At 40.7% G+C, this 12388-nt stretch overlaps 1 protein-coding gene across 2 annotated transcripts; it reads left to right on the plus strand.

The window, feature by feature from the left end:
* Positions 1 to 1836: 1836 nt before the first annotated feature.
* trmt9b (tRNA methyltransferase 9B) lies at positions 1837 to 10921 on the plus strand. 2 transcript variants are annotated; one of them, XM_039781509.1, is made up of 4 exons: positions 1837 to 2145; positions 7233 to 7432; positions 8394 to 8567; positions 8891 to 10921. In XM_039781509.1, exons 2-4 carry the CDS (start codon positions 7276 to 7278, stop codon positions 9856 to 9858), a joined length of 1299 nt encoding a protein of 432 aa, XP_039637443.1. In that variant the 5' UTR covers positions 1837 to 2145; positions 7233 to 7275; the 3' UTR covers positions 9859 to 10921. The 2 variants fall into 2 exon arrangements, with proteins under 2 accessions (XP_039637443.1, XP_039637453.1); XM_039781519.1 differs by lacking the exon at positions 1837 to 2145 and adding an exon at positions 3544 to 3751.
* The last annotated feature ends 1467 nt before the right edge of the window (positions 10922 to 12388 follow it).

Below are 12388 nucleotides of genomic sequence, written 5' to 3' on the forward strand. Positions count from 1 at the left end.
TTTTCTGCAAGGCTTCAAATAATGCATTCTTTTTTTCTTTTAATAAAAAAAACATGGTCATAGCTCTCACGAGTAAAGGTCAACTAGTCACCATGTAGCATACTGCCAATGTCTTGTAGATTGTTGTCAACCTCGAATTAAACTAATTAGATGAAATTGTTCAGTTTCCTCCTGGTGCAGCCCTCATTTCCAAACAGGGATTTAATGAAAAGTTAAAAATCCATTTAGCCTGAAAGGTGATAAGGCATAAAATGAAGGCTTTCACGAGAACAACATACATTAGTGAATAATGATGTTGTTTGGCTTTGCAATTACAGGTATAAACATTAGTCATTTTCTAAATGTTCCCTGTGAAACGGCTCTTAAATATGTTGTCTCTCTACACATTGCACGTTGTTTATTGTGGTTGTCACGTGACTCTGACAGCCAATGACAACCGTGCTCTGCAACCGCACAGCGTGTCATCTTTTTACACACCATCGACCAATCAGCTGAGTCAAGTCAATCACAATGAAACAGGACACTAAGTTATGTATTCTTCAAAATAAAAGCGTAGAATTGTGTTATTTTCTGTGAGCAGTTGTATAGAAATAGAAGTAGGCCTACGGTATAGGCTACAAATACATACATGTGGAGTAAATACTGGAAAAGACTCAAGTGAATACAATTGCATATGATATATATAAAAAAGGTCGCCTCAGAAAAATAATCAGAATCAGAATCAGCTTTATTGGCCAGGTTTGCGTAGACAAACAAGGAATTTGACTCTCCGGTAATCTTTGCTCTCAAAAGTACAACACTTAACATATTAAGAATAAAAACAGAGATGACGGTAAGAATATAAAAAAAAACAGGGTACAGTATAACAATACAAGAATTTACAATTTTAGAAAAAAATATACAAAAGAGAGGGAAGGAATAGTGCAATATCGGTCAATAGACTGAGATCAGAGATCAGATTAACTATGTTTATTTTCTCCCATTTCAATTTGCTTGTTTTTGTCATTTTAATATATTCCTCAATGTTGGTAATACCAAAGCTATAGCCCACTTCTCTCAAGAGAAGCTGACCTGGAACTGTTCAACATCTGCATCCATTCCAAAGCCAAAGAGCCGTCTTGCATCTCCACAGCGCTGTGTAAGTCGAAAAGAGACCCAATAAAGCTTTAAACATTTAAATCCTCAATCAATACGGCAGCACTGAACAAGAACAATTGTGTTAAAGTTGAATGCATGTGTCCCATTGCATACTGTGCCCAAATAGTTGTTCACGCTTGGTCATTCCACTCGTTTTTATGTTTAGTTTCCTACAGTATTAAGCCAGTAGTGTTTGAAGCCACCACATCTAGGAAACCACAGGGCTTTGCTTGAGGTTTGTAATTATTGTGATCTCTATTTTAACTGTGATTATAATGATGTGAAATAAGGCATTGTTTTTGCATCATACATTAAATCACTGTCATTGGGAAGGATGAGATGTTCTTCCTATCATTATTGGGAATCATCTTCATCTAACATTTGCTTTGCTTTTATCTCCTATTGCTGTATGCATTGTAAGATGCTTACACCTTTACTCTGTGGGATGAATTACTGCTGTTTGTTTCAAACCTGCCCGTAGGAGTGGAAAACACACGTTTAAAAAGGTAGCTTTGTACAATATTCTTCTTTACTTACACACAGTAGTAGACTCTCTCTTGTGTTATGGTAGAGGGGAAAGCTCAACAAAAAAACTGACACCAAATATTGACATGGCAGGGAACGGTTTCACGCTTTCACCGATGAGGCTTTAATTTTGAAACATCTCACCGGAAGCCTTGCTCTAACTCCTTCTTATCTTGACAGGTGTTGGAGGTCAACATGCTATGGATTTGATACCGTCCGGTGCACGGTACGCTGCTGGCGGGCACACGCCGCAGGTACTTCCCTCCTCTCACGTTACCCGTCCGCGCGATGTCGGTGCCGGTGCCGGTGCCGCCGTGTCGAGCGCGTGCCTCTGATCCTGATCACAGGTCGATCATATAGATCATATAGATCATATAGATCATATAGATCGGAGACCGAGAGGGAAGTTTACCTCCAGCGACCCGAGGATAGAGGCGGAGAATCGCAGCACGGCGCGTTAACTTATAGGCTACACGTCGGACGGTAAGAAGCTTTGCATTTTCAGTCAGTCATAAAGTGCAGAAGATGGTGTGCAAATATTGACATGATTGTAGCAGTTATTGCAGGGTGGGAATTATATTTGTGTTGGTTAAATCCGACATTGGATTGCCTATATATTTGTTTTTATCTGAATTGATTTTATCTCCACTGAAGAAACTTTGATGGGACATAAAGTCAGTGGTGGAGTCTAATGTATTGTAGGCTAGTGGGTATACTGTAGTCTACTATATATATTAACCCAAATCTGCCTTTTTTTGGGGTTGGGGCATATCATATTGTGGGGGGGTGTCCTCCCCGAGGGAAGTTTTTGAGCATCAACAACTTAATTTCCTGTATTCGGATACACTTTTATGCACCAATTTACGGTGGAAATCCCTTTATTTAGCCTATGTGAAGAAGAAAAACACAGCTGACAATTCAAAATGTATCAAAAATATAATGGAAAGTATGTTGTTGCGTGTCATTGGGCATTTTTAAGTGGGTAGATGGAAATCCTGGAGCTTTCTCAGTGGGTATACTACTGCGTATACCTGCGTATCACGTAGACTACACCACTGTATAAAGTAGTAGCCTATATGCAGGGCAGGTCTGATACCCTATAGCCTATCCATTCTTAGTTTAAAATATATTCGGCTGTATACTTTGCAATATTTCAAAGCACATAAAGTTGATCCCCCTAAAAGAAATGATTCTGATTAAATTGAGTTGCATTTTGTCTGCCCAACGATTGTGCTCTGTTGCCTACATGAAGTCATTATTGTCTGCATATTTAAATGGAGAAACATGCAGTAAGAATATGGGTCATCTACACGCAGGGTGAGAACAATAAATGCTTGCAGCAGTGATGGGAGTCTAAGTATAGCAGGCTACATATTGATGTTGAGTCATAAACTGCTAACAGCTGATTGGTGAACCTGTTCTCTGTGGTTGAGTTCATGCAGCGGTTAGTGGCAGCTGGCAGGGTGACTGTGCAGCCCTGTCTGTTCGTAATATCTCCACTAATCTCAGTAGAGCACTGCTGAGGTCTGACCTGAGGGCTCACTCATCCACCAACATTTGTCTAAAGTTAGATATGTGCAGAATTGTACAACTTTAAAGGCAAGCCGCTGCTCATATTGTGCTACATGTTGTGAGCAAAATATCTTTTCATGGAATTTATTTTGATATTTGGAGATTTACCAGGGAAGCTAAATTCCCAAACCAAAGCCTATGGTTGATGGCTGATTTTATACCTGAGACAAATCTGAGTGCCAGACGTTGCCTCTGTCCCCTGACTTAATTTTAGTTCCCATTGTCAGTCAGAGACGGTGCTCTGAGCCTCCCCAGCTGCCGGTTACATAATATCAGCCGAGGACTGTCACAGTTTAGCGAGCAGACGTGGAAACGCAGGCAAAATTGAGCAGCGGCAATACTGAAGGAGGCCAGATCATAACGTTACATAAGGGATGTTTTCCTTCCACTTGGCTGGGATGATGCAGATGGTGGTGGTCCAGAAATAGGTCTGAGTGAAGGAAGAAGGGATGCTGCACACACTATATATTTACCAGTGGAGGAGTAACACGGGCAAGTCTGGAAATGCACAGTGAGGGTACGGATCTGACATTGAATTTATAGAGTGAAATATTTGCATTTCACGTAGCACAGGCTGGCCTCTGTTACTATTATCCTATGTTCCCAGTAGTATTCATTGTGTACAGTGGCGCACACAAGGGGGCACCAGACAATATTACATTCAAGGGCAGAGTCTAATGTCTTTTAAGAGAGGTGGAGGGGAAGTGACTGATAGCTTTCCTTCTGGCTAACCTCATCAGCAAAGTGCACTGTGGCATTACATGGTTCATTAGGTTGCATCTGTTTTAGATTTGTTGTTGTGAATGTCTTTACAGGCAGACAGTCTTAAGACAGAGGTAGATACGGATGTCGACTGGAAAGACTAGTCTAATTTGTTCATTTCTAAATGTGATGCTATCTAACAGAGCACTAAAACCCCCATAAGCAGGTTTTCACACTCAAGTGAATTGTAATGAAATGTTATGAAATTGGAGATAAACGGTAAATGGTAAATGTTTCCCTAGTATCTGTTGGTATATTTGCCAAATTGTATTTCATGTTCAGCGCTTATTGATTCTGCAGCGTATGGCAGTGATTTATGACGCACGCATGGTATGAGTTGGCACTGACAACTTTCATTCATCACTCGGGATTTAAAATGACAAATGATCCGTAGATCACATAGAGCAGATAATCCTTGTCACAAGACTGGGTTGATTTCAAAGCAGCAAACGGACACATATTGTGCACTGATGTTGCACTCTGTGAGTGGAGGATGATTTGTTGCTTAGTATCAGTGTTTGTACCATCAGGTGTTGAATGCAGACAAAAACCCCTCTTTTTTTCCCCCCTTACCAAATTTTTTTCCCCCTTTTTTTTTTTTTTTTTTTTTTTTTAAAAAAAAAAAAAAAAAACACACCACCCCAACCTTCACCTCCTCCAAGAAAAAAAAGAAAAAATAAACCTCTCGAGTATACAAAAAAAAAAAAAAAAAAAAAAAAAAAAAAAAAAAAAAAAAAAAAAAAAAAAAAAAAAAAAAAAAAAAAAAAAAAAAAAAAAAAAAAAAAAAAAAAAAAAAAAAAAAAAAAAAAAAAAAAAAAAAAAAAAAAAAAAAAAAAAAAAAAAAAAAAAAAAAAAAAAAAAAAAAAAAAAAAAAAAAAAAAAAAAAAAAAAAAAAAAAAAAAAAAATTTCTCTACCAATCTGAACCAAACGTCACAACAGCCCACATTTTTTTTAAAAAAATTAAAAATTTTTTTTTTTTTTTTTAATTGAAAAATAAAATTAATCAGCTTGACAATCTTATTAAGATTAAATTCTTCAGCTTTGCAAATGTGCCGTTTGTACACATCTGCTTTTAAAATCTTTGTGGTCAACGTGTTATGGAAATTGTGTTTTGTGGGTTAGCTTTGCATGAAACTAATTCAACCACATGATAATATGAAACATAACCACACAGGTCAAATGAGAACTCTGCATACTGAGGTGTCCTTTGCTTAAAACAACAATGTTATCCTTTGGATAATAACGTAGAAAAACTGGTTTTATATATATATATATATATATATATATATATATATATATATATATATATATATATAGTGCTTGAGGGAGCCGAAGCAGCACTGCAGGAGCTGTGGGCCGCATTCTAATAAACTGAGATGACTGCAGTGGGAGCTGTGAAAACCAGAAACAACACAAACATCATAAATTAAATTATCCCCAAATCACTTCTGAAATTATATGATTCATCTAGGAAAGTTAAACAGTAAAATCCTCATTAATGTGATAAGCTATTATCTAAAAAAGAACAAAAATGAACGCCACTTGGCACTTTGCTCGGCTAGACGACATCATCTTTTCTTACAAATTATCATAATGTCATTTTTCAGTAGTGATCAATTTAAAACCAAATTGTGAAATGACTACAAAAGTAGCCACAAATTCATATCAAAGGAAAAGAAACATCTTTTTTTTCTTTTGACAATTACAGTAAAGCTGTAACACAGTAAAATGATATTCAGGTATGCAGTGCTGTCAGATGATGGAGAATAATGTAGTCAGACTGAAAATCCATCCGCATAAATATCTATTAGTCTTGCATTTCCAGGGAAATTGAAAGTCCTGCTCAGAATCAATGAGGGTCAGCATAGGTGAAAGTGATTCCTAGAATGTAAGCTGATGCTGAAATCTTCCATTGCTTGTGACACTGAATGCAATATTATAATATATAAAACTCTCTGACAGAGTGTAAAACATGGCTCATGAAAATCTTGTCAAATGGAACTTTCACGCAGACATTACTGATTTGTTTTGCATCTTGTTGCCAACAGAAACTGATTAATGTGTTGACCTTTTGCGTCTGCGTTACCATAAAAACTATTTGACCCAGCTGCTGTGGAAATGGAGCGGCTGAGTGCTGCTCTGCGAGATGGGGACCGCCTCTTCACGGTTACCTTGTTAGTTCATTTCTGATCCCCGCTCTGGTTTTTTCACAGTTGCACCCGATTGATGACACATTAACCCTCCTGTTATCCTTGGGGCCAATTTGACCCCATTCAATGTTTAACATCTCTAAAAAAAAGTGCTTGACATCATTTTTTTGGCTTCATATTGAATGACTTTTCCTAATTTAATGGGGACAACTGGGTAAACATAAAATTAACATGATGATATATTTTCAATGTCCTGTATGCATTTTGTACGCATCAGTGTTCCTTGGGGTCAATTTGTCAACATTTTCCAGTTGCCAGTTTAGGCTATCAACATAAAAAAATTGGTAAAAGATTTAATTACTAACATTTTCTGGAGGTTTCCAATCCTGGGGTCAAATTGACCCCAAGGATAACAGATGTTAGTACATTTGAGGATAAGGAGGGTTAAACCTTTTATCCATAGAGCTTAACCCTTGTGTTGTCCTTCGGGTCCCAGTGACCCGAAGGACAACACAAGGGTTATGTACTTCCGTTTACTTTGTTGAGAATTGCTCTCTAAACAAGGGTTAATACAGCACCTTAGTTCTTGTTTGTACAGCATTTTGGTCAGCTTAAACTGTGTTTAAATGTGTTCTAGAAATAAACTTTACTTACTTACTTTACAAGAAACCGGGTTTAGAGAGCAATTCTCAACAAAGTAAACCGAAGTACATAATCCTTGTGTTGTCCTTCGGGTCACTGGGACCCGAAGGACAACACAAGGGTTAACATCAGCCTGTCCTTGCAGGGTGGATGTGCGGAGGGAGACTGATCATGACCGCAGCAGGTACTACAAGTACAAAGCAGAGGGTCTGGTGTTAAATTACCACTCGCTGCCTGACAGGTGTTTGAGTGTGTCTGCTGATTAAGGCTTCCAGCCGACCTTGTTGGACCCTTAACAAGCATGTAGAGAGGAACGCCACTGTGCCGTCCCCTTCAGGGGGTCCACATTGCTACTTCTTAATTTTCCTAATGACATGGACTGAATATTTGATGGGTTTATCATTAGATAATAAGCGTGGAGATGTGTTCTGTTGTCCCTGCAGGCATGATACTGTGAGGCGGCTGCATGCGGCAGCCTGGACGAGCATGATGGAGGAGGCTGCCAGTCAGCTGGAGAGAGACCACGTGCACAGCGTCTATGACAAGATCGCTCCGTATTTCAACGACAGCCGCTATAAAGCCTGGCCCAAGGTACGCCAGTTCCTGCTGGACCTGCAGCCGGGGAGCATCGTGGCTGACGTCGGTGGGTGTCCCCTCCAGCAGCTATGTCGTCCTGGCAATCCCACGACACTTTGTCATTCTTGTAGCGCTGCAAAGATTAATCGATTTAGTTGTCAACTATCGAATGAATTGCCAACTATTTTGATAATCCGTAATTAGTTTGATTCAGTTTTCTACGGAAAGAAATACTAATTCTCTGGGCTCCTGGGTAGCTCACCTGGTAGAGCGTGCGCCCCATTTACAGAGGCTCAGTCCTTGCCGCAGAGGTTGCCGGCTCAATTCCGACCTGCAGCCCTTTGCTGATTGTCATTTCCCATCTCTCTCCCATTTCATGTCTAAGTTTTGCTGTCAAATAAAGGCCTAAAATGCCACAAAAGAAAACTTTAAAACATAGAAAGAAATACAAATTCCTAAATGTGAATATGTTCTGGTTTCTTCTCTCCTCTGTGACAGTAAATGGAATATCTTTGAGTTGTGGACAAAACAAGTGTGAACATTTGCGGATGTCATCTCGGGCTTTGGGGAAATCTGATCCACATTTTTCACAATTTTCTGACATTTTATAGACCAAACAACTAATCAATTAATTGAGAAAATAATGAACGGATTAATCAACAGTGGAAATAATCTTTAGTTGAAGCTCTACATTATTACATTGTGCTTATTTTTGGAAAGACAATAAGTCCTTCTAAGTCTGTCTTCCCTTAAGGAGAGGGAAGAGTATTTGAAGTCTCATCAGACCACTGGTCTTTCCTATTTTTGGGGGCATTTTTAGGCCTTTATTGACAGGACAGCTGAAGAAATGAAAGGGGAGAGAGAGGAGGAATGACATGCAGCAAAGGGCCGCGGGTCTGAGTCAAACCCTGGCCCGCTGCGTCGAGGAGCAAACCTCTATATATGGGCGCCCACTCTACCGACTGAGCTATCCGGGCGCCCGGCCCACTGGTCTTTCCTGATGAGTTGGACTGTCTTGTCCTTGGCAGGTTGTGGCAATGGCAAGTATCTCCACATCAACAAGGAGGTGTTCAAGCTGGGGTGCGATGTTTGTCGCCCCCTGGTGGACTTTGCCTGGAGCCAAGGACACGAGGTCCAGATGTGCGACGGGCTGCATTTGCCTTACAGAGACGGCTGCTTCGACGCTGTGCTCTCTATTGCAGGTAACGGACAAACACACACACACACACATATGCATGAAGCCCAACACCTTCCATTTGCCTCAAATTAAGTAAACTCTAATAATCTAATAATGATAAACATCAGTTTACCACAAGCTTGTGTTGCCTAGCCAACAGTGTGAAAAAATTAGAGTGTAATTGGGAGCAAAGACAGCAGACACCCACACTATTCCTTTGTGTTGTGTGCCATACACAGTGTACACAGTGTGTTGTTTTGTTGACTGCCAAGTGCTAAATGTGACTTGATATCATCATTAAATAAATGCCCACTCAATTCGGACATTAATGAATGTATTTTGTCACAGTCATCCATCATTTGTCCACCAAAGAACGTCGTATCCGAGCAATAAAGGAGATGGCTCGCACCCTGCAAGTGGGCGGACGCATCATGATCTACGTGTGGGCCATGGAGCAGAAACGCCGTAAATTTGAGAAACAGGACATCTTCGTTCCCTGGAACCCCAACCCTCACTCGCCCTCCGGCTTCAACGCGGAGCACGCCACACCCAGAACGAGGGCCGCAGCTCAGAGCGCGAGCGAAGCCATCGACAACGCCGACAAGCACAGGAAGGTTAGAAGCACATCGTCCGTGGCGGACGAAGAAGACCTGAGCTGCACCGCGCCACAGCAGAGCACGCAGAGACTGTGGTTCTTCTCCAGGTCTCTGGATTCTGTCTTCGACTTCGGAAGCCTGTCCGTCTCCCGCTCGTCCTCCAGAGACCTTAGCACTTTAGCGTCACCCACAGGCGAGAAGGCCAGCCGGCGCGGGAGACGGCAAGGCCTCATCAAACAGGTCTCCAGCTTCTTTTACCCGCCGTCTGCCATCGGATCAGAGGAGGACGTCTTTGACTCGGCGCCCGGCCTGAACAAGGGACCAAATGATCCTGGAGGCAACAACAACGCCACCACAACCACCACCACCAACAACAACAACAACGGCACAGAAAACCAGAGTGTCTCAGTGTCTTTAGCCCAGGAGTGTGGCTCTCTGGCCCTGCCAGATCTGGTCCCTTTCCAGGAGCACCTGAAGCAGTCTGGAGACGAAAGTAGAGGAGGGCTGCAGGGAGAAGAGCAGCAGCAGAGCACAAGGAGTCCTCAGGGGAGCGAGGGCCAGGCGGAGGGCTCCTGCCTGAGGTACTATCACGTCTTCAGGGAGGGAGAGCTGGCGGAGCTGATAGAGAATCACGTTGAAGAGCTTCATGTCAAACACACCTACTTTGATCATGCCAACTGGTGCGTGGTGGCAGAGAAAGTTCAAGTGTGGAGAATATGATTTGAACTTTACATTTTGCATCAACTCTGCCTCAAGTTTTAGCACTGAATCACACACTTGAAGATTATTACATTTGTGTGACCTAAAAAGTGAATACATATACAGATGTAGCCATTGCTGAAGGTACAGTACATGAAACACTAAACTACTCCACTGCTGAAATTCTCTACTTCGCTGTTTGGAAAATGTAATTTATTATTATCTTATTAGCTTTTTGTAGTCCCTGGAGCATTAAATGTTTTAGATGGTATCACTGTAAGTGATTTGCAGCAGCAGTAGAGGATGTTCAGCAATGGCTGTCACTTCTAAACTGTACCACATTTTTTTTAAGTATTTATTCGATGTCATGAAACCAACTAGCAGTATCCAGATATCCGGTGTGTGTTCTCTTTTATTATCAAGAATGAGTTTTTATTATCAAACCACAGCGAGCTCCAGCGCCGCTAAGGATTTTAACTCTTTATTATTATTTTTTTTAAAGAGCATGTCTGCAAGAGAGATGTTCAGACTTTTAATATTAGCCAAAGAGGAATTTGTGAGAATAAAGTAGTTCTGTGTCTGCCTGTTTTACAGTGACATGTTCCTTAGCGCTGACTGCGAGCTAAACTTGCAGCAAGTATCTGTTATGAACTTCTTGGTGGGCCATGTGTATTCCATCATAAGCAGAATATCTTCAAGAACATTTGTGCATTTGCGTTTTATTCTCTCAAGTGTTTCAGAGAACGTGTTGCCAGCGTGTGCGTGTGCTCGATGTTTGTGATAGTCGTGTGCTGTCTTGTGTTGAACTAATACCACCGGTATGTTTCAGCAAATCAACTGCCTCATATACTGTGAATAAACATTGCACTGTACCATGAATCTGTCGCTGCTTAGAAAGAATAGGTGGAATTGGAAACCCACTAATGTTCCCTTTGTGCCACGGACGACGCGCCTCTTCTTCTCAGTAGTGTGGACCAACAGTTTGTTCTGAACGGACACTGGTACCTTAATGTCTTTCTGTGACCTGATGTAAATACTTTTGAGTTTGAATTTGTTTTTCCTTATTAAATATTTTTCATCATGAGTCTTGTTGTGTTGCATTCACTGTCATGAATGAAACCTGTAATCATTTGGTGGAGCTACAATCAGTGCCAATCGTTCAACTACAGTTTATTTACTAGTACTACAGACAGTTACCACTTAAGAAGTATCGATACAGGATCTTGAGAGGTAAACAGTAAGTGAAACATCTCTTCTGCCAACATACCACATACTGTATTATAGAGTCACTTGCATGACCATGTCGGGCGACTTCCCAAATTAAAATATCCGGAGTAGAGCTCGGATACTCTGAGCAGAGGGTGGAATTTGTTAGGAATCCATTGTCTTCTCCAATGTCTTTTTCAGAATTCTTGATAGAAAATGTTATGCTGACTGTACAGCGTTACACTTTTATCATATTAACATTAAGTAACATTAAGTTCATTTAGGAAGACTTTTATGTTTTACCTTTTCTCTCTCTCACGCTCACTCCCAACCTCATCAACTGACTCTTTCAGGTAATCCAACCAGATTATGCCTCGATCTCTGTGAGCTATCACGTTGTTTCATTCAAACTATAAATCTGTTCTCCTCTCCGCTGCTGTCAGTTGTCATTTCAGGCTAAATAGATGGGCCCCCCAGTCACCTCCAGTTCTCATCATTCCCAGCACCCACGGTTCCTCCATCAGAAGCCTCGCTCCACATCTTTTTCTTTTTTTATTTCCAACAAAAAATAACAATGAAATTAAATATAAAAACACAATAAATGTGTAGCAACACACAAAAGGAAAACAATATCTACAAAGTGTTACAAACAATATGTTCCATCTGTTCAAAAGAACAATCACATCCATCCAGAACTTCAGGCTATTCCTTCAGCACCACCACTAGTGTCTAGACTCCATCGGGGGGTAGGGGTGCAAGATATACCGACTCAATATCGTTATCGCAATATAACGTTGTGCAATATTATATCGAAAGTGTCACGATAAGTATGCAATATTTAGTTTATATTGTGGAGCGCTGCGTCCCGTCCGTTGGCTGTGTGGCTTAGTTGTGTTTGATTTAGAGCTTGAAACGCTGTAATGATCATGTTTCATTGGCCAGTTACCGCCACACCTGCACGTTAGTGCACGTCAGCGCACGGGTCCACTACGTGACAAACCCCATGTTGCGTACCACGTGTGTGCTTATTTCAACAGAGTGACAGTGTGAGTGAAGCAATAGATAGAGACAACAAAACAGAACAAATCAGAGAAGGGAAAGAAAAGTTGTGTCCTGTTCTATTTATTTATATATTTTATACTGTCCAACCAGTAGAACATGTCCTGTTCTGTAGACATGGTCCTTATTTATATATTTTATACTGTCCAACCAGTAGAACATGTCCTGTTGTATAGACATGGTCCTTATTTATATATTGTATACTGTCCAACCAGTAAAACATGTCCTGTTCTATAGACATGGTCCTTATTTATATATTTTATACTGTCCAACCAGTAGAATATGT

The sequence above is a fragment of the Perca fluviatilis genome, chromosome 2, assembly GCF_010015445.1.
Source record: "Perca fluviatilis chromosome 2, GENO_Pfluv_1.0, whole genome shotgun sequence".
In the NCBI taxonomy this organism is placed as follows: Eukaryota; Metazoa; Chordata; class Actinopteri; order Perciformes; family Percidae; genus Perca; species Perca fluviatilis.

Bases quoted from the DNA above. Each gene is read 5' to 3' on its own strand.
- trmt9b (XM_039781509.1), top strand. From the start codon at position 7,276: ATGATGGAGGAGGCTGCCAGTCAGCTGGAGAGAGACCACGTGCACAGC. The intron at 7,433-8,393 runs GTGGGTGTCCCC...TGTCCTTGGCAG, and splicing joins GAGCATCGTGGCTGACGTCG to GTTGTGGCAATGGCAAGTAT. The intron at 8,568-8,890 runs GTAACGGACAAA...ATTTTGTCACAG, and splicing joins CGCTGTGCTCTCTATTGCAG to TCATCCATCATTTGTCCACC.